The 27,501-nt window shown below is 53.9% G+C and overlaps 2 protein-coding genes across 2 annotated transcripts; one reads left to right on the plus strand and one right to left on the minus strand.

The window, feature by feature from the left end:
• Positions 1-6,547, plus strand: LOC119109518 (sulfotransferase family cytosolic 1B member 1). Its single transcript, XM_037233160.1, has 3 exons — positions 1-254; positions 3,041-3,309; positions 4,879-6,547. Exons 1-3 carry the CDS (start codon positions 50-52, stop codon positions 5,407-5,409), a joined length of 1,005 nt encoding a protein of 334 aa, XP_037089055.1. The 5' UTR covers positions 1-49; the 3' UTR covers positions 5,410-6,547.
• On the minus strand, positions 6,487-26,689 carry LOC119110136 (putative cation-transporting ATPase 13A3). Its single transcript, XM_037233874.1, has 12 exons — positions 26,231-26,689; positions 20,818-21,058; positions 20,360-20,500; positions 16,370-16,524; positions 14,729-14,933; positions 13,290-13,362; positions 12,689-12,820; positions 12,115-12,251; positions 11,470-11,487; positions 9,334-9,516; positions 7,331-7,519; positions 6,487-6,901 (listed from the first exon to the last, which is right to left on the minus strand). Exons 1-12 carry the CDS (start codon positions 26,356-26,358, stop codon positions 6,497-6,499), a joined length of 2,007 nt encoding a protein of 668 aa, XP_037089769.1. The 5' UTR covers positions 26,359-26,689; the 3' UTR covers positions 6,487-6,496.
• Positions 26,690-27,501: the final 812 nt, after the last annotated feature.

The following is a 27,501-nucleotide window of genomic DNA, read 5'->3' on the forward strand; positions in this document are numbered from 1 at the left end:
GCGGCGGCGGCGGCGAACGTCAGTGTCTGTCGCGCAGCCGACGGAGGCGATGGCGTTGCCGTGGCAGCCGGAGCCCTTGCCGCGCTCCGAGGCGCTGCTGTACGCGGCGCTGCCGGCGTACCGCGAGCACGGCCTGGCGCGCTTCGGACCGGACGGTGCCGTGTACAGCGCCGACGCGCTGCCCGTGCTGGAGCGCTGTCGGCGCACGCCGCTGCACGCCGACGACCTCTGGGTGTTGGCGTCGCCCAAGTGCGGTGAGTGGGGGCGGGGCGGGCTCGGGCCGGGACCGGTCCCGGGCGCAGTCGGGCCTAAGCAGCCGCCGCAGCGTGCGTCAACCACGACGTGAAGCTCTTAAGCTGTGTGTTTTCAGGGTCGAGCAAGGATCACAGCTGACGGCCGATTACAGACGCTCAGCCTGGCACCTATGCAGGCTGGCGGCAGCGCGAAAACGGCGGCATTTTAATTAGTCTGCCTGCTAAAAAACGTCCGATTTCGAGATACCTCCTTCCCACTGGAGTACTTTGCCATTGTTGCCGTAAGCGCCACGGACACGTACCGTGCTAACGGGCAGAACTTCTGAAACCGACGTGGGATGCCCAGACACCGTGGAAGCCTTGGTGGTGTTCTACTCCAGGCTCCTATACCAGCCGGCGCGTACCACATACCAGTCGCCTGGCTAAACCTCGTGCGAACCTCGCACATTGTTCGCTGGTCAAGCAATGTTAACCACGCCATGCCTTTAAACCACTCCCGGTGGCGGCTGAGCGATTCTAGGGCAATTTATGAAAACAGCGAGCGGCAGTTCGCTGGGTGGCCAACTGCCGCTCGCTCCCACAATCAGGCCCGCGCTCCGGTTATCTCGCGCGCTCGTCTCCGATAAACACGCCACTCTAGACGACGACAGCCGATGTAGGACAGAGCACGCCCTGTGACAGCATTTCGCCGAAGCGCAGCCATTTTCCGGCCCACGCCACCGGGCCACGGACCGATTACACAAAGCCGCGATGCTGCGTCGGCCAGACCAGGGTGTCCCGGCCGAGGCCGAGGCTAGTCGGAGCTCCCACACACGGGGCGGTGCGAGCGTTCTGCGCCGACGCGTGATGCTAACGGAGACGCCCGCGCACCCGCCTGCCGGCTGCACCCGACCGCCTCTCGCTTCCGCTGTCCGCACGCCCGCGTGGTCTCGGAGTTGCACGCGGCTGTTGCCCGTTATGCCGGAGTTACCTTTCAAGTTATTGCTTTAATATTGCAACATTTCAATCAATCGTGATATCGAGCACAATTTTGCTCCGAACCAGAGGTGTCGCCGGGGGGGGGGGGACCAAGGGCGTGCCCCCCTCCCCCCCCCCGAACAGTGTCCCAATCACCGCCACCAGGCTCGTCTCTAACACGAGCCGTACACTGGCCTCAGTCTCGCCGCTCCCACTAACCAGCACTCTTCCTTCTCACTTCAACTTTGTCGGCGCGCCCTATAACACCAAACATCATGAAGCCCAGAAAAAGCAAAGTCTAAGGCCCATAACGATCATACCCCATCCCAAAAAGGGGTGATGATTTCTCGTGCGCCAGGGCATTTCTTCATTTTCGAGGTGGCGTTTCTCGTTCGTCGTTCATAAAAGGCTCAATTTTCATTGCTCTACTTGTGTTGTGGTATTTTGTGGGTCTCGTGCCATCTAAAATTTACACCTGTCTACGTCCAATTCTGACTGTTTTTAACTTTTTTGTGGTGTGAGACCCCTTCACGAAATTTATGCGTGACTTCGTACTAAATCCGGTACACCATTGTGCGGTCTATTATAACCAAGCAAACATCTGGATGCCTTTGACTGAAATGGTATATTTCTTACTCAATCTGTGAAGCGTTGCGTTCGCAGCTGTTGGCCGCAAAATCTTTGGGCGAGACGCATTGCGCGTGCGCGTTTCGTCGTTTTAGGCAAAAGGATTGTATGGGTTACGGTTACTCGGTATGGGTGTCTTGCCCCAATAGAATGAAGCCGCATGCGTTTATTCCAGCTGCACTAAGTCAAAACGCTGTTATACCTATACCTCTAATCCCCAAATCCGCTATCTTGGTAATTATTCGGGTTAGGACGTAGGCAGTTCTCAATGCCTGTCCAAAGAAAATGAGCATCGAGGCTGTTGTGTGATGCCAAAATACGCACTACTGACTTCATTATCACTATAGCAGTTACATAACATCATCGACCATTTCCAGAAAGTTGCTTCTACCATCGGACTTTTACCACCCTGACCTATCTGTTTCTGAGACTAATTCAATTGTTATGGAAAAGCCCCGCGATGCCTTTAAAACACTCCCCGGTGGCGGCTGAGCGATTCAACAACAACATTTTGACGTTAAGGAAACACTGAATTTCACGCCTCGGCTTTTGTTAAATTTCTGAGCGAGACAGAGGAAATCACCTCAAGTAGGCCGGTGGAAAATGGCCTAAATAAATTGGCCAACCGTCATGTGAACTTCACCACGACCTTGGGGCTAATTTCGATTCATTTCTTAAGTGCAGCATCCAACAATGTTTTTGAGAAATGTGCACGGAGTTGAGCAGATTGGAGAAACGAAAATGTTAACTTAAATGTAAGCCAAAGCTCCTACTACTGGAAAACAACGGCGCACATTCAGACAGCGATAAGGGCGGACTGCGGTGAGGAGTCACACATGTAGCCTTCACCATTTCCCAGGGCATGAGCGGCCTTCGAATGGACAACCTAGCAGCTGATGAGAATGCTACCATATGAGTGAAAATAGCCGGGAATGGGCAAGAAAAGGACAACAAAGGGCATTTCCAGCACCCTCGCAGACCTGGCAACACTCCTGCTGACCAAAAAAGTGCACACTTGAGGGAAAATTCTGAAAATATGGTAAAGTTTAACCAACCAATATGGAGTACAAAAGCAAGTCATTTTAGTAAAGCGTTGCAAAAATTTGTCGGTAATAAGTTACCTTCCTGCCCCCTCTCCCCCCCCCCCCCTCCAAGCAGCAAAACACATCCCAGCCTAACACAGCCGGCTGCCGCGCCGGCAGGCACCCACTGGACGGCGGAGATGGCCTGGCTGATCCAGCACGACTGCGACTTCGCCGGGGCGCAGTCGTACCTGGCGCCGGACCGGACGCACTTCCTGGATGCCGCCGCAATAATGTCGCCCGGCTGGCGGCAGGCGGCGCAGCAGCAGGGCAGCGATGCCGTGTGCCGCCGGCTGCTGCAGCCGATCGACGGCAGGCCGCGCCCTCGGCTCGTGAACACCCACCTGCCGCTCAGCCTCTGCCCGCCCGGCCTGCTCGACACGTGCAAGGTACGGCCGGCCACTCCAGCAGCGCATGCACGCGATGGCCACGCCCGCGAGGCATTGGGTGAGGTACAATCGCGCGTGCAAAGTACGGCCAATCATGCCAAGTGCCTCAAGGTTTATAGTGCAAGGTGCTCGTGTGCACTGTGCAGTCTTCGGCAGCACGTGCATGATGCGGGCGCGGTGTCTGGTCCACGTGTACAAAATGTGGACGAGTAGCCTGGCACATGTGTGCAAGATGCTGACGAGTTGTCTTGTGCACGTGTACAAGATGTGGGCCAGCGGTCTGGCCTAAGCGTGCAAGATGTGGACGAGTAGTCTGGCCCACGTGTACAAGATGTGGACGAGTAGTCTGGTCCACGTGTACAAGATGTGGACGGGTAGCCTGGTCCATGTGTGCAAGATGCAGACGAGTGGTCTCGTGCACGTGTACAAGATGTGGATGTGGACGAGTAGGCTGGCCATGTGGGTAAAGCATGGCCACCGATACCGTAGAGGTTTTCACGGACAGGGTTTTCGCCTTACTCGACCCGCCCAGACTGAGAGGGGCCTGGCCAAGCCCACCCACGATGCGTTCTCAGTCCGTCCTACTCATCAACCATTCAGAGCCATTTTCCTAAGTTTCTTTGAAGTCACAAAAGGAAATAACATATTTTGAACGCACATGGTTTCCTTATTTCTGCTCAAGATTACGGAAGTCATCACGAAGCACGCAACTATGGCCCATGTAATTGCAGTAGCTTTCAAAATTTACAACTTGCTGCCTGCAGTCTCCTTAATAACTCAGTTGCCTGCTACGCACGATCCCGGGTGCCAGGTATAATCCAGATGCCTTTTTTCACGAGGCCCGTATCCACAGCTAGTGCACCTCTAAATCGACTGACCTAAGCTCAGTTAGTTTTGAAAGGCTCGTTTTTACGTACGTATGTCAAGTATGTATTTATTTGCGCATTTTAAGTTTCACGTCAGTGACCGGTTCCAAAGGTAGCCACTCGTCTCCGAGTCTCACTGTCATAATGGAATCCACGTGATTTCGTGCGCGCTCCGGGAGGCCGTCACCAGGGCCGGCAAATGATCTGGTAGAGAGCAGTGCCCATTCAATATCGAAAGCATTATGGGAGGGAGCAGTGACCATTCAATATCGGAAACATTATGGGAGAGAGCAGTGACCATTCAATATCGGAAGCATCACGGGAGGGAGCAGTGATCATTCAATATCGGAGGCATCATGAGAGGGAGCAGTGATCATTCAATATCGGAAGCATCACGGGAGGGAGCAGTGATCATTCAATATCGAAGGCATCATGGGAGGGAGCAGTGATCATTCAATATCGGAGGCATCATGGGAGGGAGCAGTGATCATTCAATATCGGAAGCACCACGGGAGGGAGCAGTGATCATTCACTATCGGAGGCATCATGAGAGGGAGCAGTGACCATTCAATATCGGAAGCACCACGGGAGGGAGCAGTGATCATTCGATACCGCCCGTCATCGAGTAAATGCAGTAATGACACCCGCTGCCAGCCAGAAAGTGGGATTGACAACGGTAACACCATCCTCCGTCTTTCTCCAGGTTATCTACGTCGCACGAAACCCGAAGGATGCGTGCGTCTCCTACTACAAGATGTTGATGTCAGACAGCACACTGAGCCCCGAGACGACCATTGAAGACTTCGTCACGCTGTACACCGAAGGGAAGATGGTCTGCCTGCCGTTCTTCCCAAACGTGCTGCAGGCGTGGCGCCAGCGGCAGCACCCCAACATGTTGTTCCTCACATTCGAGGAGATGAAGAGGGATTTGCGAGCCGTCATCGAGCGAACGGCCGAGTTCCTGGGTAAGAAACTGGCGGCCGAGGAGCTGGACAGGCTGCAGCACCACCTTAGCTTCGAGAGCATGCGGGAGAACAAGTGGGTCAACAAAGAGGACAGGATCAAGGGACAAAAGGGAGCAGACGGTGAGCGTCTGTCCTTCATGAGGAAGGGTCAGACGGGCGACTGGAAGAACCACCTGAGCGACGAAACGTCGCAGAAGATGGACCGCTGGATGGAGGAAAACCTACGCGGCACTGGGCTCACATTTGTTGCCGAGGCACCGCAGCAGTAGTCCGTACAGCGACCGCGCCGTTCGAAGCGGGGTTCACGGCACCACAGCGGGCCGAAATCACGTGCAAGCGGCATGTAGTGACGGCGCAGCGCCGCCCCCACAAGGCTCTGCACTGAGGAGATCACGCCGATGATGATGCTGTCACCGCCCCAGACTTCGGAGCTATTTGACTTGATTTGATGAAGCTCTTGCCCATCCCAACAAAACGTCTGGCCTTATCCAGTACTTCCATCAACAAGTAGTTGTAAATGCTGAATGTTTTTATCCTGCGTAGTATAATCCTTCCATGTTATACGTTTTATCATTAAGTATGACAAAGGTGGGTGAGGATGGAATAATATTTTGGGATGATGATGGTGATGATTTACAGTTTTTAGGCCGCGTCGAGTGCAAATGATCATACAGCACCCATGAGTGAAGCAAGGGCGGCAGCTTACACAGGTATGGAATGTGACAGATACAGTGTTGTGTTGAAAACTATTTTCGTCTCGTCAGACACAACATACGAAGCTGGACCGACCGAAGGGAAAAGTTCAAGGTTGGGGGGTGAACAAGCGAAATGAAGGCAGCGTGAGTGATACAATCGTGGACAAAACAAGGCCTTGAACGTGAATTGTTACGGCCTTCGTTTCAATGACGTTCATTTGTTCGCGATCCTCTCCCGCAACAACTCAGTCTTGCTACACGTGAGAAATTCGTCTTGTTCTTCTGCCCATCATCGCAACGTTGGTCAGCACGCATAAATTATAGTGTACAATCTGCCAGAAAACATCAAAACACGTGCCACATCAGCAAAGGTTCTTGCCGTGGTTTCTGCTGTGATCTCATGTAAGCATCCATCAACTGACCGATCAGCTGATCAATAACTCCGCTTTATCTCGCAGTGGCTGGAGCAACCAGCTGCGACAGATGGCACGGTCGGTTTGTGTGGCCGAGGTTTTGTGCAGCTGCGTTGTGTATTTGGTTGCGCACGGTTTGCTGGGAGGCGGCTTAAGAGTGGACTAACAGCACAGATTGAGTTCCACTCTTCCGACGCCTCCAAATTACCCGCTTGATTGCATGAACTAAATGTATGTATACTCATTGATTACCACATGTGGGTTACACATCCACACCCCATAAATGCTGCCTTCTGATCTTCGTTTGCCCACCACCAGTCCCTCTTGGCCGGATGCTGACGGCAGCCGCCAGCGACGGGCCGGGTCCCGGTCACGTCTCCGCCAGATCGGCCGCCCGGCTGCGTCGGGTGCCGCGCGGAGCAGGCCACCGTCGCCGTACTCACCCAGTCGGTGGCCTCGAACATCTTGACATCGAGCGGGTCCCCGATCAGCTGGCCGGCCAGCCGCGTGAGGCCGTGGCAGGCGGCGAGCGCCACCTTCAGCTCGCTGCGGTCGCTGAGGGCCGGCACATGCCGCTCGGGCGGCGCGAAGCCGGCCGGAGAGCACGGCACCACGCCCCACATGCTCAGGCCGTCCTCTGTCAGCGTACCCGTCTGCGAGGGAGGGGCGGGGGGACGGATGATCAGAGTCCAGCCTCTGGCGCCGTAACAGCGCGCGTTTGGACACGACAGACTGCGCTTTGCCCCCTCTCCTGGCGAGGGCGAGGGCCACTCCGCGGTTAGCTGTGATCACCTTTGTCTGGTACGCATCCGACGAAATTGGGACCGCTTTATAGAGAGTATGGGAACCTTTCTTCACAGCCACTCCGTAATCTCATCAATGAATGTGTCGTCTTTCTGAAGGACAGACAGATCGATACTGTCGGCCAGCTGTCATTACAAAGCGTGACAGAATCCAAAACGTCATGTGCCATCACCACGCAGAAAACATTAAGATCTCAAGCAAACCTACGTCGATCGGCTGTGGTGAACCGGGATCTACCGGCCAGTAGGGATACACCTCTGACAAAGCCGGCGTCGCACCTTATCGAAGCAGAAGAGCTTGAGCTTGCCGCAGACGTTGATGCGCGGTGGCGAGATGCAGAAGATGCTGGCCACCTTCAGCCGGTTCTGCGCGTACACGGTGCCGACCGTCATGGCGGCCGGCAGCGCCGGCGGCACCGCGATGGTGATGATGTCCAGCGCGCGCAGCACTGTGTGCCGCACGGATGCCTGCCCGAGCGAGCTCAGGTCAGCAGAGGACGGGGGGGGGGAGGGCAGCGAGAAGGGGGGGGGGGGTGACCGACATACTGTGACAGCTGGCAGGGTCAGGGACGGGGAGCGGGGGCCGACTGACGCTGTGACGGTCGACAGGAGCTGGCCGACATACTGTGACGGCTGGCAGGGCCAGGGACGGGGAGCGGGGGCCGACTGACGCTGTGACGGTCGGCAGGGTCACGGACACGTTGCTTGGCGTGGACGCACGGCTGCGTCGGCACGCGTCGGGCAATACGGGAATGTTGGCATTTCGAAGACCTGTGCGGTGTACAACGCGCTGTCGTCGAGATTGTGGTTGGGGTTCTGCGAGATTTACATCGCTACATGCAACGCAAATAATTTGTGATTCAATTAATGGCGGTGCATGTAGCTATTTGTGAACTGTACACTATCCCGTCAAAACACCAACTGTATCAAAAGGCTTGCGATTCCACCTCCAACTGGTTTATTTTTTTACCATCCATGCGCACCGCTTCAGAGCAATTCCCTTGAAGTTGAGTGACTATTCCCACATTTAATTTTTGCACCCTGGATCAAACTTTCAACATAACGTCTTGACCAGTTTAGAACACACGTGAACTAACGTGAAATTAGCCCAATGAACTCCCCGTAGTGGGATGTTTTGAAACGCAATGACTCTTAAGATGTGTGGATGCTACACGTGATACAATATAAAAATAAAAATGACGGAGACAGCTTCATAGTGAGGAAGAGGGTGGGGGGGGGGGGGGGTGGGGGGGGGGGCAGGTTATGACTCTGTCTTGGTATGATGCTCCGTAATTCGCAATCATATTGCCCATTTCTTATCGATTGCCGATACATCGTTCTCGCAAAGGTGACTTCTGTATTTAGGACAGAGGCGGATGTACGGCATATTTTGGACACACTTCGGAGTAATTCGAAACAGTCTGCAAACAGCAGTCCAAACAGATTCACACGAATGCGGACAGTTGTTTCGTCGCATTAAAAAGTTGTATGCGCTGACTGCATAAGTGGCAATGCTTGACATACCCGGAAATGACCGGAGTGCTTTTAGTCCGGTGCAAATGGGGGAAAAGTACCAGCGAATGGAAGCACCTGGTTATTCAGGCTGACACAAGCATCGCATGCACACGTTTTGACAAACAACACATCCTGCAGTGACCACAGGCGGATCCAGGACGCTGGCTCCACCTGCACCAGCGGATCCAGCTATGTTCCAGTGTGGATTGTGGCGTTATAATATCGGGAATGCCAACAAACATAAAGCGCGCCGGCGCGGTGTCCCGCCATACAACCGTTGGAGTGTCGAAGCATCGACGTTTATGGTGGACGCGTACCCATCCATACTGATTTCCTGTGTACGTCTATTGATATTATGTGAAGTGGTATGGCAAGTATATACGCATGGGACAGAAGCAGTGATTCGCGAGGCGACCATAAACCAGTTGCGTAATTCACCGAACACCCCCGTCCGCATCTTATCAGGGATCGTCTATGGCACGTTCCCAAATGACAGTGGACTATTTACAGCCCAGTCACAGGAAAGAGCGGGACTCCACTGATGTCTGGGTTCATAGGGCGCCTGGAACAGCATCGTCCTACTATTAACCCATCCCACCCCACCTACACCCTACGCCAATGAAAACGCGGACACAAAGCTGGCGACTATGACGGGTCGAAGATTCGGTGCGATTACACGCCGTGACAGTCGAAAACGGTCGAATCTGCCCGCTTCGTCCCCTCTTCCTCCTCTGCCAGCCCCTAAGCGCCGCGCGCAGTGTACTTACGCCTCTGATGACGTACAGGTACACGGTGTACGCCAGCCCGCTGACCGAAAGCAGGAACAGGAAGCCGATGAACCGCATCGAGTCCTGGTAGAACTTGAAGCCCATGGGCTTGGGGAAGAGGATGGAGCGGATGAGCTCGCCCTTGGCCGTGCTGAAGCCTGTGCGGATGACCACCGCGAGCACCTGCCGGCAGTGGGGAGTCAGCCGAGGCGGGGTCCGGCTGTCCGGTCCGCCGGCCGACGGCGGCCGTACGCACCGGGCCGACGGCGGCCGCACGTCCCGTGATCAACTTCTCATATGGAAGCGGCGGATGGTGCGTGCGGGACATTATAAGAGAAGAGCAGACACGGTTTGCATCAGTTATGTGTTCGCTCGGGCTGAAGATCGCGCACAGTGGGGAGAAAATCATTGCTTGATAGAGGGCACAGGTGTAATGGTCCGTCGAGGATTTGGGCTCCAAATTAACTTGGAAAACTAGACTTAACAGTTCGTAACCGTGACATGAACTGGAAAAAAGCACACAGCAGGGCAGCTAACACTGGCATCCGCCCGGCAAATGGTACGAAGCAGTATTGTCCATGCATAAATGTTTCACTTGTATCATACAATGACACACTGCAAACGAAACCATATCCGTTCCCGTGCCATAGTATGCCACAGCCCAGCTTCAAAAATAAGCAACATCAAACACAGCGCAATGTAACAGGCAGGGAGGTAACTGGTACACATTCGTCAAAAATATCCAACAGGGGTGCATCCTTCCCCTCGTAGGTGAACAGAAAGTAAGCACCATCCCCGGGGCGACACAGCCTCCCCCAAACACCTGGCAAACACCTAGCGAAGGAAACCAAACTCTCCCCCAAACCAAGCTGTGTTGTGAAATCAAGCTGAGATAGTGTTCGGACAAAACAGGCACGAGGCAGCTGCCTCAACGCCGACCAACTGGGTATTTGTGCCACCTTAGTGGCAAGGTCGAACACGGATCGACACCAGGCAGCGACACCAGACCGGCACATTTTGACAGAGGACACCGCTGGAGATCGCGATGGCGAGCCCCGGTGCCGACCTCCGCCCTTAGGGTCACTGACCCCGGACCTACGCGCTTCTGGGCGTTGATATCGGCCAGCAGATGTTAACTTCGGCAACCAGGGCAGTTAAACACGTGACTGCATGCTGTCGGCGAACGTACCAGCTGCAAATCGCTAAGCAGCCTTGACACTGCCCGACCCATAGTTGTGCCAGTAATCGGAAGCAGCCTAAATGACCGCCACCTCAGGTGACGAACCTAGGGTGTCAACTGCTGCTGCAATGATGATTGGGGTTTTACGCGCAGTAGTTAATTGTGTCCAAATGCCGAGGACAAATTTGCGTTTAGCAGCACTTTGGTCGCGGTCGTCGAGAAAGTAAGTCATATAAAATTCATCCCTTTTGCAGGTTAAAATATCCAGGCCATGACAGGCCCGCGTCCAGCCGATTCTCACACAATTCTTTCACACAATCTGCGATTCGGGGTAGAAATTGAGGAGAAGCAGAAATCTGCTGCTACCCTAAATCGCCTTCCTGAATTTGTTTGAGAACGCCACGAATACGGGCGCCGACGCCTACTACGCTAATGAACGATGACCCGTCATTATGCTGCCGCACCAATTTGTGAGGGTTCCCAAGGACGACGAGCTTCGTTCGTTTCTGCTTTCGTGCCATCTGGATGGAATGGCATCCAACGCCGTCATCGCCTCGCTCGTCCCGCGTCGCAATCAGCGTCTGACTGTTATGACGCGACGTGCGCAGGTCAAGCAGGCAGACATAACAGTTATTATGGTTGCACTCAGAACAACCACACCGGCTGCAGTTCATTATGTAATTTGATGTCAGACAAGCATCGGTCTTAATGTTTCACGCTTATCCTCAGCGTCTTTCGTAAGATAAGTTCAAAGTTGTGTACGTGAGGTGAGAGCACCACCGCGTGTTGAGGGGTTCAGAGAACTTCAGTTCAAAGTAACTGAACTGAATGGCCGATAGTTACCACGATCACACTCGTACATCAGTCGCATAACCCCTGTGCGCCTTCACCGCAACACGAACGAACTCCCAAAATGCATCAACACCGCAGAAACGGGTCCCTGCCACACACTTCACCTGACAATGGCCTTGTCCCTGAGAAACAAAAGGGCGAGGCTCTGTGTTATCAGCTGATGAGACCGCCCAACAATTGTTCTCGCTATTTGTATAACAGGGCCAAAAATGATGAGCAAGTCGAAGCGACCACTACGGCAGACGAAGCAAGTCCTGTTACATGATTCGCGTATGATCGACACATGACGTCACGCGCGTCTGGCCTGCGTCACGACGCGTGCCCGACTCATAGTCAAGTCATGAGCCACAATTGGTATATGAACAAAGTATGACGTCACACGCGTCTGGCCTGCGTCACGACGCGAGCCCGACTCATCGTCAAGTCATGAGCCACAGCTGGCGTATGACCAAAGTACGACGTCACACGCGTCTGGCCCGCGTCACGACACGAAACCGACTCATCGTCTGTCCATATGCCCGCACTGTCATCCGGGCAGACAACGCAACCCGTCAAAGCAACGGAGAAGTCCGGACGTTCGGGACACGCCCCCACACTCAACGTCCTCCACTGTGAAGCCCGCGAGACACTGCAGCACGGGCTCCACTGTGCTGGCCGGGCCGCACAGGGGAACCGACCCCGCAGCGTGACCCCGTCACCCCACAGACGTCCCGCCCCAGAGCAGGGGACAGGACAGAGGGGCTGCTCACCGGGCTGTTGCCGTAGAAGCGCGTCTGGATAACCTGCGTGCCGCAGAACAGCGTGTGCCGCTTGTGGCTCTCGGGCGAGAACAGCTCCCCCTCCTCCCCGCAGGTCAGCTGGGTCTTCGTCACGGGCACACTCTCCCCTGGCGCGGACCCAGTGTCAGGCGCACGCCGCCGAACGCCGCGTCACGCGCCAGTTGGCGGCCGCGCACATTGTACACCACTTTAATTTCAGGCAACATAGCAATTACCGATAATCGGCGCCTAGCGGAAGGTCATTCAGTCGGAGGGACCCAATCTCACGCGTTGTTTAATACTACTACGACAAAGAGCTGAAAGCCTTATTGACAACGCATCACGTCCTAGTAGTGTCTTCCATGGTCGAAGAAGACGACCGAAAAGAACGGAACCACCGGCTCCAGTCCAGGGCTGAAAACGCGGCCAGAGCGGCTCACATGAACCGCCGTTCGCCATCCGACGCAAAGAAACTATCCAGGCTATCGCGTCGGCGCCTCAGCACGCACAATGCCCTCACCGGTGAGCATGAACTCTCACCATGGACTCTCGGCATGGCCCTCACCGGTGAGCATGGACTCGTTGACGATGCAGGAGCCGGCCACCAGCACGGCGTCGCAGGCCATGGAGCAGCCGCTCTCGGGCAGCACGAGCACATCTCCCGGCACCAGACGCTCGCAGCCCAGCTCGACCACCTCTGCAAAGGCGCGCCGAGGGCTAACCGACGGCGGATGGTGACGTGGGCTGGCAGGCGGGGATGCGCGGGACAGCCCGAAACGTGCCAAGGCGGGGGCGAACGTGCATGAACACCAGGCATCGGAGTTTACGGATGAACATGGGAAAAGGGGTCCGTTTTATCCGGCCGGCAGGGGCAAACAGCTGGGACATACAGAGCAGCAGACGTTTCCCTATGCTACCGACTCGCCCGGAGGGAGACCACCGTCCAATATTTAATCAGCTGGTGACCAGCAGCCGTGTCAGGATTCACTGGCATACGTAGCCTCAACTACTTCACACTGCGACGTGTCCAGAATCAAACCGTATACGAAAGCACACAACCTAGCGGCAAACCACGTCCGCGCACAGCCCGCACCGCGCGCGCATCTCGGTGTCAGCGGTGCGCGAGCGTCGATATCGCGCTAAGCAGCGCCAGCGGCGCGCCTCACCTCCGTCGCTGCGCCGAACGGTCACCGTGCTGACCGCCGAGGCGAGCACCATGTCCCGCAGCGTCTCGCTTTGCTGTGGAACACAGGGGCCGTGAGGCGCGAGGCCGGCGTCACAGACGAGCACGCGAGGCGGCGAGACGGCAGACAAGGCGGCGAGGCGGCACACGAGGCGACGAGGCGGGCGCATGAGGCGGTGACGTGGCACACGAGGCGGCGAGGCGGGCACATGAGGCAGCGAGGCGGCACACAAGGCGGCGAGGCGGCACACGAGGCGACGAGACGGGCGCATGAGGCGGTGAGGTGGCACACGAGGCGGCGAGGCGGACGCATGAGGCGCTGAGGTGGCACACGAGGCGGCGAGGCGGGCACATGAGGCAGCGAGGCGGCACACGAGGCGGCGAGGCGGCACACGAGGCGATGAGGCGGCATATCAGGCGCGAGGCCGGCGTCACGGACGAGCCCACCAGGCGACGAGGCGGCACATGGGGCAGCGAGGCGGCCATGCGAGGGAGCGAGGCGGCACTCGAGGCGGCATAGGGTGGGCATAGGGTCTAAGATAGCTGCACTGCGGATGTCACCAAATGGACGCGTTTGTAGGGGGAACAGCACCGCGACGACTGGGTAAAGCGGCCTCGCCTGACGACGTTGCGACAGCCTTCCGTCCCCGGCGTTCGTTCTCATGCCCGCCAGCGCATCGAACAGCCGGATAAGCAGGCTGATGAGAGTTAGTAAATTGTAAGTCGACGAGGACGTTCAACGATGAAGTGGCGCCTGCTGCGAAACGAAACTTCGAGCAGTGCCATTAAGTCTAGTGTAGGTAATGGTTTGAAACTATGAAAAAAGTCTGGTTTCGTTATAAGATTCTACCAGGTGCTCTCTGTTGTGCCCGATATCTTCAACAGACATCGCTGGCGTGCGGCAATTGCCACTAAAGCCAAAACTGTGAAAGTAAGGCGGGGCAGCAGGCAACACTGAACCACTCGCCAAAACGCCCGCACAATGACCCACCCCATCAAGGTCAGACCACGAACAGGACGGAGCAGCCGCGCAGCGTCAGCCGGCCACACAAGCACAGGCGGAGAGCCGGCAGAGACAGGACGCCTCGATGCCGTGCGCTGACGGCAGCAGAGGACCGGCCCCCCTCAGACTGACCATCCCGGGGAGCTGGCGTCTGGGTCACCTGAGAGGCACCATTCGTGGATGACGCCGGCAAACTGCACACCACCAGCGGACTTAGCAAGGATTCCAGGGACGCACACAGAAACGCGTCCCCGGCGAAGCCACCTGAAGACACAAGCCACGTTAACACTATGATCAGATGCCCACGGGATTGAGCCGACCGCTATACTACGGAGCACAGTCCGCCCACATCCTGTCAGGGGGTCGCAGGTGAGCTCCCACCACACGGAGCGCTTCCTCTCGCCTCCCCGTGTGCCCACCTTCCTGGTCTCGTAGAGGGAGACGCCGATCGAGATGACAGAGATGACGAAGATGCAGGTGGCGTAGATCTCGTAGTCGTCGAGCGCCCACAGCGTCAGGCTGCAGACTTGGAAGATGTAAAACGGATTCAGCGCCTCCTCGACGAGAAGGCGCAGGTACGACTTGACCTGGACGGTGATCCTGTTCTCTCCGTACAGCGACAGCCTGCCGGCCGGGGGAGCACCGCATCACAGAGCAGTCCCGGTGGAGTTGCGGGCGGCTCTCATGCGCGCTTGTTTGTTGGTCGTTGCATGACATAGGAGCCATTACTGGCTACACCAAGGTCGCAGAACATGCATATTGGAACGACTCAGATGAACTGGGTCATTTGAAGACGGGTATGCGGGAACAATGTCTGCATTGTGGCCTACTGTTTTTGGCACACATTCTCGGTTTCCCGGCTGTTTGCTCCTTCCGCTGCAGTACGCCCGCCTGGTTTTGACTTCAGCACGGGGCGGGTGCCGGGGTTAACACACCAACCCTTTGGTCTCGGCTGCCTGTGTTTCGCGCAGATCTAAGCAGCGGCGTGTATTAGGCGTTGGGATAAGCCTGAATACCTGGGACGTTCGCGAAGTTCAGGCAATGTTCGCGGCGTCTGAAGATCGCGGCAAGTAATTTCCTTATCTAATGCTCGGAGTGAGGCATCGTAACTTTCCGGCGTTGTGCGTCGTGCAGTCCTTAGCGCAGAACCACCTATTGAGTGCTATAATGTGGAAGCTCGGATGGTCTATTACTTTTATGTCTTGTTGGTAGCAGCGTTCGCACGGATTTGGAGTATTTTCTGGATTGATGTGTCTTGGCTTTTAAGCCTGACAATATGCTTAATCTTCTTTACTCGTAAACATAAGCACCGCTTGAAACGTTCAGTATTGATAATATTACCACGGTTTGCTTGATTACATCGCCAAACCGGCCCTCCCAGTACATGTAAGGTTGAAAATTGCCGGTGTAACAGCCACAAAATTACACCAAAAAGCCTGCAGACAAACTGCCACGGAAAAAGCGGACATATCGGCCAAAACAGAGATGCTCAAGAATGAAGAGGCGGTGACACGCCGCCGAGCTGTTTCGAGCCAAAGTTTAAGTCGAATTGAGGAAGACCACAGCTGAAGACACGCGATCAGCTGGCACGAACGCTTCACGCGAGAGCCGTCCACGGGCACATATCAGCGCAACTGATAACACAGTAGTAATAGCCTTATTCCTTGGAGAAAAACCAGGATAATCGAGATACAGATGGGTTGATATTTCGGCAACATGCCTTTATCGAAACAATAGCAGAAGACTTCTGTCTTATCCATGTCAATAATGCTCCTCGCTAATGCACTGAACAACTTACGTAACATATATATATATATATATATATATATATATATATATATATATGTATGTATATATATGAGCGCAACTGGCAACTGGCAATGTTAGGAAACCATCCAAACCGCGCAACGGTGCGAAAGTGCAAGAAGTATCGAACGTGTGATCGAATTCACTATCTTTGCCCCCAATCTAAGCAGCGTTTCACAGTTCGGAGTGACTTGTTCGCACCCGCAAAACGACATTCCGCGCCAGCACCCAGCGACGCCACACCAGACACCGACCTGTCTGCCTGCTCCGCCGGTGAGTACCCGTTGTAATTCTCCAGCAGCTGGGAGACCCTGACACCCCTGTCCAGGCCGCTCAGCTGGACGAAGCAGCCGGTCTCGTGGTTCCAGGTGTACTTCAGGTGGTACGACCAGAAGTAGCGAATGTGGTCCTGGGGTGGCACACGGTTTCCGTCACTGACAATCTCAGAGGGCGCGACGACGTTCGGGACGACGGTGGTTAGAAATGCCGAAGCAAAACCAAACGTACGGACCAAATTACATCATATAACGCCTGGATGAGCAACGAAGAACATAAAGATGCCATACACGAGTAAGTACGCTCCAGGACGACTCACTTTCTCTCCACATGCTTTCCTTAAAAAAAACGTGAGCAGCTGATTAGAGCAGGTTAATCGTGGGCAGAAAGAAGCAGATAACTGTGAGCTTCGCTGACGCTGGAAAGAGCCGATAAGCATAAGCCGATGTGCGCCTCATATCTGTAACAAAATGTTTCCACAGTGCCCCTCCGAAGAAGGCGTAGAATGCAAGTCCGACAGAGAACAACCTGCTCGGCCCAACAGCTCGCAAAGCAGTCCGATCGTAAATCGCACAGGCTTACCTGACGCGGAGAGCCGCGGTATGCAAACATACAACTTCAGAAAGATCCTTCCGCAAGACTATCGGCCGAAGGCAGGAGACCAAATAACGCGTTGCACTAAAATGGCGTCGCATGGGTGATGAGTTGTGAGTATAAGTAATAACCTCTGCTTAGCATGTATTCTGGACGCTATGACATCCACGCAAGGCATTAGGAAAAAACTCTGTCAAAAGCAGGAATACGTGTCCTCTCAGAAAAATCGTACCATGCGCCCCTCTAAAAAAAAAACCACACAAGATGACGACAATGCGTCCGCCTCGAGGTACCATAATATGATAACGTATCATCTCCGGATTCTCCATTATCACATGAGCACATTGGGCGGTATACAGCCCGACTCCAAGGCGGTGGCCTGACTGTGGCGGGGTCAGGGCTCGGGAAACAAGCACTGCCGGGATCCCGGAAAGGCGTCCAATGAAAGATTTGGACCAGATCCAACAAAACCTCAGTTATTCTGCACGCTTTGACTGTAATGGAACAACGCAATTTCCTGCTTACAGGTAGCTGAAGCAGGCCGGTGGGATCTTCAGGTCAGTTCATAATCAGGGCGCATAAAACTGCAATACTATTTCAGGCATGCAGCGAACGTCATGGTTTTGGTTCACGACTTCATCGCCGGTGGAAAACGCCAGCTGACATGCTTGTGGCCAACACAGTCAGGAGAGCTGTGCTGGCCGTGCGCGGAATTGTATACGATTACAACATCAATTCTGTTTTGGCCGGAGCCAGGTTTAGATTTGGGTGTGTCGCATATTCCGAATCGCAATGGGAATTGGAAGCCGAATCGGATTCGGCAATGGTTGTCAAGTCACGAAAGAATTCGGAGATTCGAATCCGCTTCTTAAACACCCGTCTCACAGTTTGGTTCAATCATAAATGTCTGAGACGTGCACGTGGCTGACTTGAAACTGGGCTATGCTAGTTACCCGAGCATTGTGCAACAGACGTATGACATGGGCATTTGTTAATAATCTAGACAGCTCTTAGGGATATAGCGGGAAGGGTTGAGACATTGTTGGCTTGAAGACCCCAAGAGCTGCATGCTTTGAAAGTCGGAATGGCTTGTCCGTTTACCCTGGGCTCGTCTGCGCCTTGCAATCATCCTAAACATACAACTGCGCATGCATCTAGACAACACGAAGCCTCGGCGCATATCAAATCACGTAATGTTCACTGACTGAAAGCCTACGATGGCCGTTAGAGTAGTAGCATACAAGCGGTACCCGTTTGCTTCGCTGCGCGAAGAGCCAGAGTCGGCCAAGACGTCCCCGCGTACTTCACTGCGCGAGGAGGCGACGCTGTTAGCATCGGTAGCTCTGCCGCCGACGATGTAACAGCTACTCCCAACAAAATGACGTCAACCAAACTCCTGCGAAGTTTTACCGAATTCCTGCGCAATCGCCCTGCATCTAGCGGAACCTCATGGTACAGTGGGTCATGGCCCCCGCGGCTCCACCTGCTTCATCCCTGAGTTAGCGCATGTAGGCTATTTAACACTCATGGATCACTCCCACGCATGGCCTGCGTAACGCGTTTCCACGCACCCGGGACATCGATGCTTATAATTCCCGCTCGCCGCGCTGCGTGAAGAGCCGGTGATGTTGGTGCTGGCAGTGTCCCCAGCCGTGACGTGACGTTGATTCTTGTCACAACTACATGAGCGAGTCTCAGTTAGTATCTATAAAAGTTCCCCTCTCCTAAAGCACGCGGACAGGTCGCCCGCGCAATGCTGCGTCATGCAATCAGGGTATTAAATAAATAAATCTGGTTATGGCCTCTCCCTGCTTCGCTGCGCAAAGAGTCAGTGCCGTTAGCGTCCTTGTGGTACGCTCGTCAGCCACTTAACATCAATTTAAACCTTAATGATGCACAGCATATTCTGATAAGTATTCGTAAGCTCGCATTGCCTGCGTCAATTGCCCGTCTCCCGTCCGCGGGGACGTGCTAGCTATTGTCGCTCCAGCTTTGCGGCACGTTTTCGGCTGCTTAGCCCTTTCACATTTTTTTCTCCCTCATAACCAAAAGAGTATCGCTCCAAATGCAAAGCATGCCGTCTATTACAATGAAAACGTGCATCCTTCTACCAGTGCTGACCGACACCGGCATCGGAGAGCCGTCAGTTCATGCCGCGGGCTGTCACGAAGCTTAAGCCCGTCTGTGTGCAAAATACACCGCAAACTGGGCAGCCGTCTGCGCTATGCGTCTGGCTAATTAATCTGGACCCCCCCCCCCACGCGCTACTACTTTAGATGCCTACATATGTATATAAATGTGTGTGTGTATGTATGTGCGTGAAGTTTTGTTTACCCACTGCTACAATCAACATATCGACCATGCAGCACGTGCAGCCCCTCTCTCTTTCCGAGCACGTATAAAAATATATTGACGTGTGCACAGCACAGATCGCGAGACAATATTGAGCCGTCTGTTAGTCGGCCAGACCGCCCCCACTAGGCAGGATCACCAAGGCACCATACGGGCCTGATGACGAAAGAAAAAGAAAGTGACACGTAGACGTAAGGGGATTAGAACTCACCACCGAAGCATCTCTGTCGTCACCAACCTGGGGACTGAGCAAGGTATCATGTGCTTTGCTTGACGTGGAGGTCCGGTCCTGCCCCTCCCCATCGGACGAGTCCTGGCAACGAGACCATCTCCGCTCCCGAATATGCATGCTAAACTGGATACCGTTGACGCTGTCACTCGTCACTTTAAAGGGCCGCTTTAAAACAGCATAGTTTACATACCTCTCTCTGAAGTCTTAACTGCGCTACTACCAGCTTAAAACAAAACAAAGATGTCTTTGATGTCTTTAAAAACACACGAGAACTTTGTCAATGCGCAATTTTTAGAATGGTTACCTACGCCAACATGCGTTCACAACGTATGTCCAGAAGATGCATGCATACAAATAAGGCATGCATGCAATTGTGCCATGTAATACATGCATGTGCGATAAGTATTCACAATGTTATCTATTAGCAGTATATACCACTGACGGCTAGCAGGATATTAATACCTCGCATCCCAGGTTCGTATAGGTCGGGTACACGTCCTATCAGGAAAACTGAGTCAAGCATGGAGAGTTGACTCCGCAATGGCCGTTCACCAGGCCGTCATAACGGGACTCGCGGTGAGTGTTCCCCTAAACGACCATTCTGCTCACTTCACCGCTACCCGCCCCGAGACACCCACCTGCATCCCAATAACTTTCCTCCTCACAACTATCACCACCAGCCTGACGGCTCCAGCCAGATCTCGTCTCACCTCCCCTCGTGGCCCACTTCACGAGGACCGCTGACCCTTCGTGACCTCCGGCTGACCGGCTAGACGACTTCCCAACTGACCTCGTCCTCGTCCTGATGCAACAGGAGCGGACTGCGGTCCGCCGCCTCCGCCGCCGTCCTCCTGATCCGAAACGGGGGTGGCGTCGCCGGTCCGGCACGTTCGCTCACCACCGACTCCACCGACGTCCGGCCGTGCAGGTCCTGGCGGGCAGAGCCGGTCAGCGCGGCCGTGCTGCGCCGCTCCGCAGGGTCGCGCCGTCGGGCGCCGACGACACCTGGCGCGCACGCACACAGAGCACGGTGGAATGGCGACACGTCGTGAGCTGGCCTGCACCGACGTCGCCCAATGCGAGACCGGTGGGGCGGCGGGGTGGAGATGAGGAAATCATCATGCGTGTCGAGGCAGAACGGAGAGGACTGCTCCATCGCGGGGACGACAGTGCCGTAACGAAGTCAACAGGAGGGGGAGCCACCGTGCTGACGACCGCGGCGCACCGGAGTGCAGACGCGTGACCCACCGTGAGGAGGACGGCCGTGGCGCACCAGAGTGGACAGCGCCCGTGCGTGAGCCGCAGCCGCCAGTCCGGCCGCCAGTAGGTGACCAGCAGGGGCCACAGGCCCAGCGCCAGCGACCCCACCCAGAAGATGGCGCTGAGGGGCAGGCTGCGACAGTAGCCGCGCACCACCAGCTCCTCCTCGGTGCCCTTGCCGATGACGGCGCGGTGCCGCAGACCTTCATCGAGCGCCAGCGGCTCATACCTGGTGGGAGACCCAGCATCAGTATGGAAACCTAGTGACACAATGGCCCAGCATTATTTTATGATGTATGTGAAAGCCAACACCATTTGAGATGTCAAAATATTATGCAAGACCATGACAGTAAGTTGTTGCAGGCCACCAGGTGTTGGCTCAACACAGGCCTGTTTTGGACAACACTGAGTAGGTATGGGGAAGAACCTACTTGCATTAAGCCAGACTACTAAAAAAAACATATAAGATCAGAACCAAACCCAAGTCAGGTCTTTCATTGTGTTGGGCAGTCATTCATTCATGTGTATTCATTTCTTCATCCGCACATGCATTCAGTCATTCACCCATCCACACATTCATTCATTTACTCATCAGTGCATTCATTAAGCATCAACCAAGTCATTTGCAGACCCCAGACATTTCTCCAATAGCAATGTGCTGGCCCATAATGCTGGGCTATCTCTGTGGCCGATGATCAGCCAGCTCAGTGGGGTGCAAGCTCTGTGTGGGCCAATCAGGTTGCCCCTGATGGGCCAGCATCACTGGACCAGCACACCCAGGCCCTAAATTACTGCAAGGCCTGCATGTCCAGTTCTCTATCAGCTGATACCATTCAAAAATAGTGCATGTGATAAAAGCTCACAAACTCCCATGGTTTGCACCATGCAAATCATGAGAGTTTGCATGGTGCCCAACAGACCTGTAGAATCCCAGATGCAAGCCAGCGTTTCGACTCAAGCTGTGTCATGGTCCTTGGCACATATTTATTACATGATTATATAAAACAATGTGTGACAAGGTGACATAATATATGGAAACAATTTTGGCACACCAATGTGAGTACTTGAATACTAAACCTTAACAAAACATTCCACTATAACCCACATCCACGTCATCAAAATATGTGGGTGAACTGTGTACATTTAGCATTAATAAACTGAAAGGTGGGTAAATGATCAGTTAGCAATGGAAGCAATATTGTTTTTATATCAATATCACCTGAAGTTGTGGTATGAAAGATGGATGCTCACCTTACTTCAAATGAGCAGCGTGAACTCATCCACATTGGCAACACAGTACCGAGAAAGTATTTGGCCGCTGCGATTCCCACACGTTTACAAAGTTTGACATCTGCTCGGTAAACATAGACCTAAGTGGACCACCTAAAATGGTGTAACTGTCTAAATGCAGGATTGAACTGCTGTGCCAATCCACGATTTACTCGTTTGTTATAGAGCCGTGTTCATCATACAACCCCAGACCATCGCGCGATGGTCATTCCCTTGCATGACTGTTTGCCATTTGATGTGAAATGGGTGGCACGCGCAAGGCCAAGCAAGTTTGTGTGTGTGCGGATCATTAGACTAAAGAGCGCCATATATGTAATAGTGATCCACCAGGAAAAGGCAACGAAATAAAAGTAAGTTGGAAATATTGAAAATGAAATCGAGCTGGAAAGACAGAATTGCGACATCCCATCTTTTCTTACCATATTGGGATGAGAGATTTTGTATGAAGTACGTATTTCTCCTGATGTACTCCGGATGTCAGGAACATTTTGAAGCCCGGACGGAAATTCAGTTTTCCCTATAAATTTATTCTGGCTTAGATTTTTATGAAGTACGTATTTAAGCCAGTATAAATTTATAGGGAAAACTGAATTTCTGTCCAGGCTTCAAAATGTTCTTGACATCCGGAGCCACCACCGTTGGCGAGCCTGGGGCCGTCGTATACCTAGGTCGCCTGGCTGACGAAGTAGTTAATCTTCTTCATAGCATTGCCTGATCGGTCATCATATAGGTTAGGCGTCTTTGAAGGTTATGTCGTGGCATGCAGTATATATATATATACACTACACGCACACGTAATACTCTCCACTTTGTCCGACATGTGCACAATGGTGATGGGCATAGGCGTAGGAACGTTTCAAAAAGTCGGGGGCCAAGCTCATGGCATACTTCAGGAACTTTTTCTGGAAAACAATCCAGATGACCGGGGGGAGAGGGGGTAGGGATGGAGGTTATCGCTGTTTATTCAGATGTAATGACTGATAGTCTAGATATGGATCTAGAGCTGTTTCTCACTGGTGCACACTATTGCCTATCCGACTCATCTGTCATTCGGCAAATAACACTATCCAGCTTCCCAAGATTATTTGTCCATTTCAACATTGTCTTTCCTAGGGGCGTGAAGGTCCACGAGGAGCTAGGCATTATGGGTTATTGAGGAGGCATCTGTCTTCACAGGGTAGATGCCAAAATATGGCCTAAGCAAAGGCTGGTGGGAATTTTGAAAGTGAATCAATGGCTCACAGTACAGCAGATTTTGCATTCGCCTTCATTTCGCTGGCTGCTTTTCAGGAGATTAGACTTGTCGCGGCATTTTAGGCGGAAACGAATTCGGAAGCTTGAAACTGCCAAAAACCATGTGACAAAAGCCATAAAACTGGATCCTTCTTTGAGAACCAAGCCACAGAATGAAGGCCCTTCTGTCATATATTCCTCGTCTGAGCACTGCTCCCGCCTGCCTTCGGTGGCCACTGCCCTGGCCCGGCCGTCTCTGGATGACTGACCGTGAACTGATGGTATGGCTGCTTTGTTGCACAGTCCTGGATCAGCATTGCTACTAATTGGGATGCATAACATGTGTTGGACACCTGCAGCAGCACCTTTTACCGCATTATCTTCCCTTACACCATACCAACCCAGAAAAATGGCTCCGGGAAGCTGCTTACCTTAGGTATGAATTGGTCCTACGGCCATGCAATTGCCCACCACTCGACGTAGATGACTTGATCTGCTTTTACGTGTAGGCAGGGGGTAGCCAGAGTCTTGCTAAGAGAAACGCAGGTTGACAAAAGCCCCACTTAAGGTGATCCACCCCCGCCCTCCCCCAAAATCCTCTAATATAGTTAACTTGTTACCAAGGGATACCGTTTTCTTCGTTCCATTGCTATTTTTTGCGCTGTGACCAGAACAGAAACCAGAAGCCACCGTGAGACAATTCTGTTGACATTTTTAAGGTCAATGAACCATAGAAATCAGGCGCTTAGGTAACGACCGCATGGAATAAATTACAGGTGTCTTTAATTTACAATGGTTAAGTGGACTCTTTCTAAATAGACAGAATTCAGAAGCTTTTTCGTAAAGTTTTATCTGCGTTCTACAGACATTGAGGACATCGCAAAAGTAGACTGTAAATCGATGTGTTTGATCGAAATTTGAGGGTGAAAATTGTGATTGTGGATGGAGTGGCCAACAATGTATATTAACATCGCCAAGCCATGTTTGTCTGGAAATTTTAAACATTCAGGCCGAATCGCTCAGTGATACAATTTATATAATGTGGTTTTAAACATGCGCGCTCGCAAATCTCACCAACAAAAACCCTGATGTCAGGCGTTGCAGTCTTCTTAGTCCGCGAAGCGCTAGCCAGTGGTTAACTTTTCGCCGTGTCCCACCGCTGGATGCAACTGATAACGGTTCTGAAATTACCTTTACCTTTTACCTTTCCTTTAACATAACCTTTAGGAACTAAAATTTAGTGTAATAAAAGGTGGCATAATTTTGAGCATGCGTACTCGCAAAACTTGTTAAAAAACACGACTCCAGGCGTTGCAGTCTCCGTAGGCCGCGCGTCGTTGGCCCAGTGGTTGATAGTGAGCCGTGGCCAGCGGGTGGTCGAAAATAATGGCACTTTTGAAAGAAGTACCTTTGAACGTTTCAGAACATCAAATTTTACATCTACAAGGCAGTCTGGGTGCATATTTCACGTGTACGATTTTTACATTGATAATAAGAACCGATCGGTCCTTAAAGCACTGCGAAGCGGTGCTGGAATCTGGTGGTGGAAATGAAAGAGTAAAGGTAAATTCTCTATTGTTCGTGTTTCTGTGACTATTAGTCCGTCTAGAAGACAGATTAACACGGCGCCCGCCGTTTGGTGACACTTGCAGTGGCCTACGAGCTAGGTTTTACGGGAGCTACAACACAGACCATCGCTGTCCTTGCTCTCGAGGTTCCGGGCGGGCATGTTCAAACCTTTTGGTGCATTTTTTTCACTAACCCATTCTGAAAAAATGAACGTTTTCAGGCAAACATGGTATGGCCTTGCTCGTTTTTTAAAGTTTATGTCGACCCACTCTATTCAGCAATAATGAGACTCCCTACTCTACTCAACAATAATGAGACCTCGTTAAGTCATTCCGGGCAAGGGGTCCCTGAGTAGAACACCAGGGGTACATTACCGGTTCCAGTCAAGGGCTGATGGGCCACTCCATCCCATCACGAAGTGTCCTCTGACTGCCATGCTAGCGACCTGGTCAATCCGGAGGCCGTCGCAAGGATATAACATCACACTGTTCCCCTCCCTGACGCGGGAGGCCCTCTGACCCGCGCAGTTGTCCCCAGATCAACACAGGAGCCCTCATTGACGCAGCAGCATCCTTGATCACCAAAGGTGGTCCAATGATTGTCACATAGGCTCCAGTTCCTTGTTTGTCTGTGTTCCTCAGAGATATTGAGCAATTCTGAACGTAGATTGTAGATGAAGTGAGTCATAAGCTTAACATAGTTACTTAACGAGCTTAACAAGCTTTAAGTCTTAACATGGCTGATCCGTGTTCGTCTTAAAATGTTCATGATTCAGTCAGAATTTATTACTGACAAAAAAACTATGTATTATGGTTCTGAACATACGCGCTCGCAAGTCATAGCAATAACAGCCTGGATGTCTGGCGTTGCAGTCTCCATAGGCCGCGCAGCGTTGGCCTGCAGTTGTGATATTAAGCGATGGTTAATAAGCAAACGAAAAAGATGGCGCTCATTGAGGAAGATGGCTGGTGAATCGGCACGCACATTTAAATGTGATGGAAAAGTATGCTGGACACAACCTCAATCTGAAAAGTGTGGGGGGGGGGGGGGGTTCAGCTAACACTGCTGCCCTGCCCCCCGTCACCTTGAAAAGTGGAGGGGGGCCGTGCCCCCCCCCCCCCCAAGCCCCCTGTTCCTAGGCCAGTGGTAATTAGACACTTACATGGCACGCCAGCGAAGACACAACAGCAACCAACACGAAAGGGGCAGTCCTGGTTTTTCGTGATTCCTCCAGCCTGAACAACTCCTTGACATTCCCCTCCGCTATGCATATCATGCACGCCTGATTTGAGCAGTGAGGGTGCCTCACCTGAACGACCCGCCGCGGCCACCACGGCCACCGTCGACACTCCCCTTGTCTCCTCGCGCGGCCGGCTCGGCTGGCGCTATGGCCCCGTAGCCGCGAGCACCGGTCGGGGCCACCTCGGGCACAACCATGGCTCGGCCTCAGGCGCCGGGCACCGCTGCACTCAGTCTGCGGGACGCAGCCCGGTGCCACGCGCCGGGCCACACGAGGTAGCGCTTGCGCAAGCCGAGCAGTGTGGTTTTCGTTCAGCGGGGGACGCGCGGGCCCAGACGCGCCGGCCCGTCACGGAGCACCGCGGACCCGACCCGCGGCTGAGACGCTGCACCTCACAAACGCCGCTGCTCACGACACCGGACGGTCGTCCACGTCAGTAGCCAAGATCGCACAGCATTCGCACTCAAGGCCTCGCAACAGCCGGCCACGGCCGAGTTCCGCACAGCTGCGCCGGCGTGTGGCCGCCGCTGCGTCACCGGGCGCACCGCACGCCGGCCGAGCGGCGTCGGGCCCGCAGCCTCGCACTCCCGGCTGTCAACGCAGCACAGAGGGGTGATCGCGGCACGCCCCGGCCGGTGGCGCCGCACGCCTGTCCGCCGACGCCGAGACACTACAGCCAAGACTGTCGTGTCGTGGCGGACCGGCCCGGCGGCCGGCTGTGTTTATCGTCGGTGCGGGAGGACGAAGAGGGGGCCGCGCCACGCTCATGCCCTGCCGACCGATAGGCGCGGGTCCAGTGCGGGAGGGGACGGGTGCCTGACGGCGGCGGATCCAGGCGGCGCCCCGACAGGACAGCGGCGGATCCAGGCGGCGCCCCGACAGGACAGCGGCGGATCCAGGCAGCGCCCCGACAGGACAGCGGCGGATCCAGGCGGCGCCCCGAATCGTCACGCAACACCAGCGCAAATGTCCTCACAGCAAATTCAAAGAGGCCTCAAACATGCCCCCTCAGCGTCAGGCAAACACTACATCACCTTCTGCAATAGCAGCACACTTGCCCCCGACTTTGTCGTTGGCAGGGACTTGTCTACGCACTATAGGGTAGGTCAGAACAAACCACAATCGTGCAGCAGCCGCTGGCACGCGTTTCAGAGCCCGGCAACGGAGGCCTGCGCTCACGAAGAGTGAGGCAGACTACTGTTTCAACACAGATGTGAGAGTTGTATTATTTTCCCAATCTGTCGGACAGCGGCGTTGAATACATCGGGAAGAAATCGAGGGTTCGTGGGCGTCGTCGTGCAAGGCCGAAACAGGATGGCGCACGCGCTCAGCCCGGTCCC

Source organism: Pollicipes pollicipes, unplaced genomic scaffold, assembly GCF_011947565.3.
Source record: "Pollicipes pollicipes isolate AB1234 unplaced genomic scaffold, Ppol_2.1 Scaffold_7231;HRSCAF=8579_pilon_pilon_pilon, whole genome shotgun sequence".
Classification (NCBI taxonomy): domain Eukaryota; kingdom Metazoa; phylum Arthropoda; class Thecostraca; order Pollicipedomorpha; family Pollicipedidae; genus Pollicipes; species Pollicipes pollicipes.

What these genes read in the sequence shown, in the direction of transcription:
- LOC119109518 (XM_037233160.1), top strand. Translation starts at nt 50, where the DNA reads ATGGCGTTGCCGTGGCAGCCGGAGCCCTTGCCGCGCTCCGAGGCGCTG. An exon ending in GTTGGCGTCGCCCAAGTGCG is followed by an intron (nt 255 to 3,040) that starts GTGAGTGGGGGC and finishes CCGCGCCGGCAG; the next exon opens with GCACCCACTGGACGGCGGAG. An exon ending in GCCTGCTCGACACGTGCAAG is followed by an intron (nt 3,310 to 4,878) that starts GTACGGCCGGCC and finishes GTCTTTCTCCAG; the next exon opens with GTTATCTACGTCGCACGAAA.
- LOC119110136 (XM_037233874.1), bottom strand. Translation starts at nt 26,358, where the DNA reads ATGGTTGTGCCCGAGGTGGCCCCGACCGGTGCTCGCGGCTACGGGGCC. An exon ending in CCCTCTACGAGACCAGGAAG is followed by an intron (nt 13,363 to 14,728) that starts GTGGGCACACGG and finishes TGTGTTCCACAG; the next exon opens with CAAAGCGAGACGCTGCGGGA. An exon ending in CAACGAGTCCATGCTCACCG is followed by an intron (nt 12,252 to 12,688) that starts GTGAGGGCCATG and finishes GGTCCGCGCCAG; the next exon opens with GGGAGAGTGTGCCCGTGACG.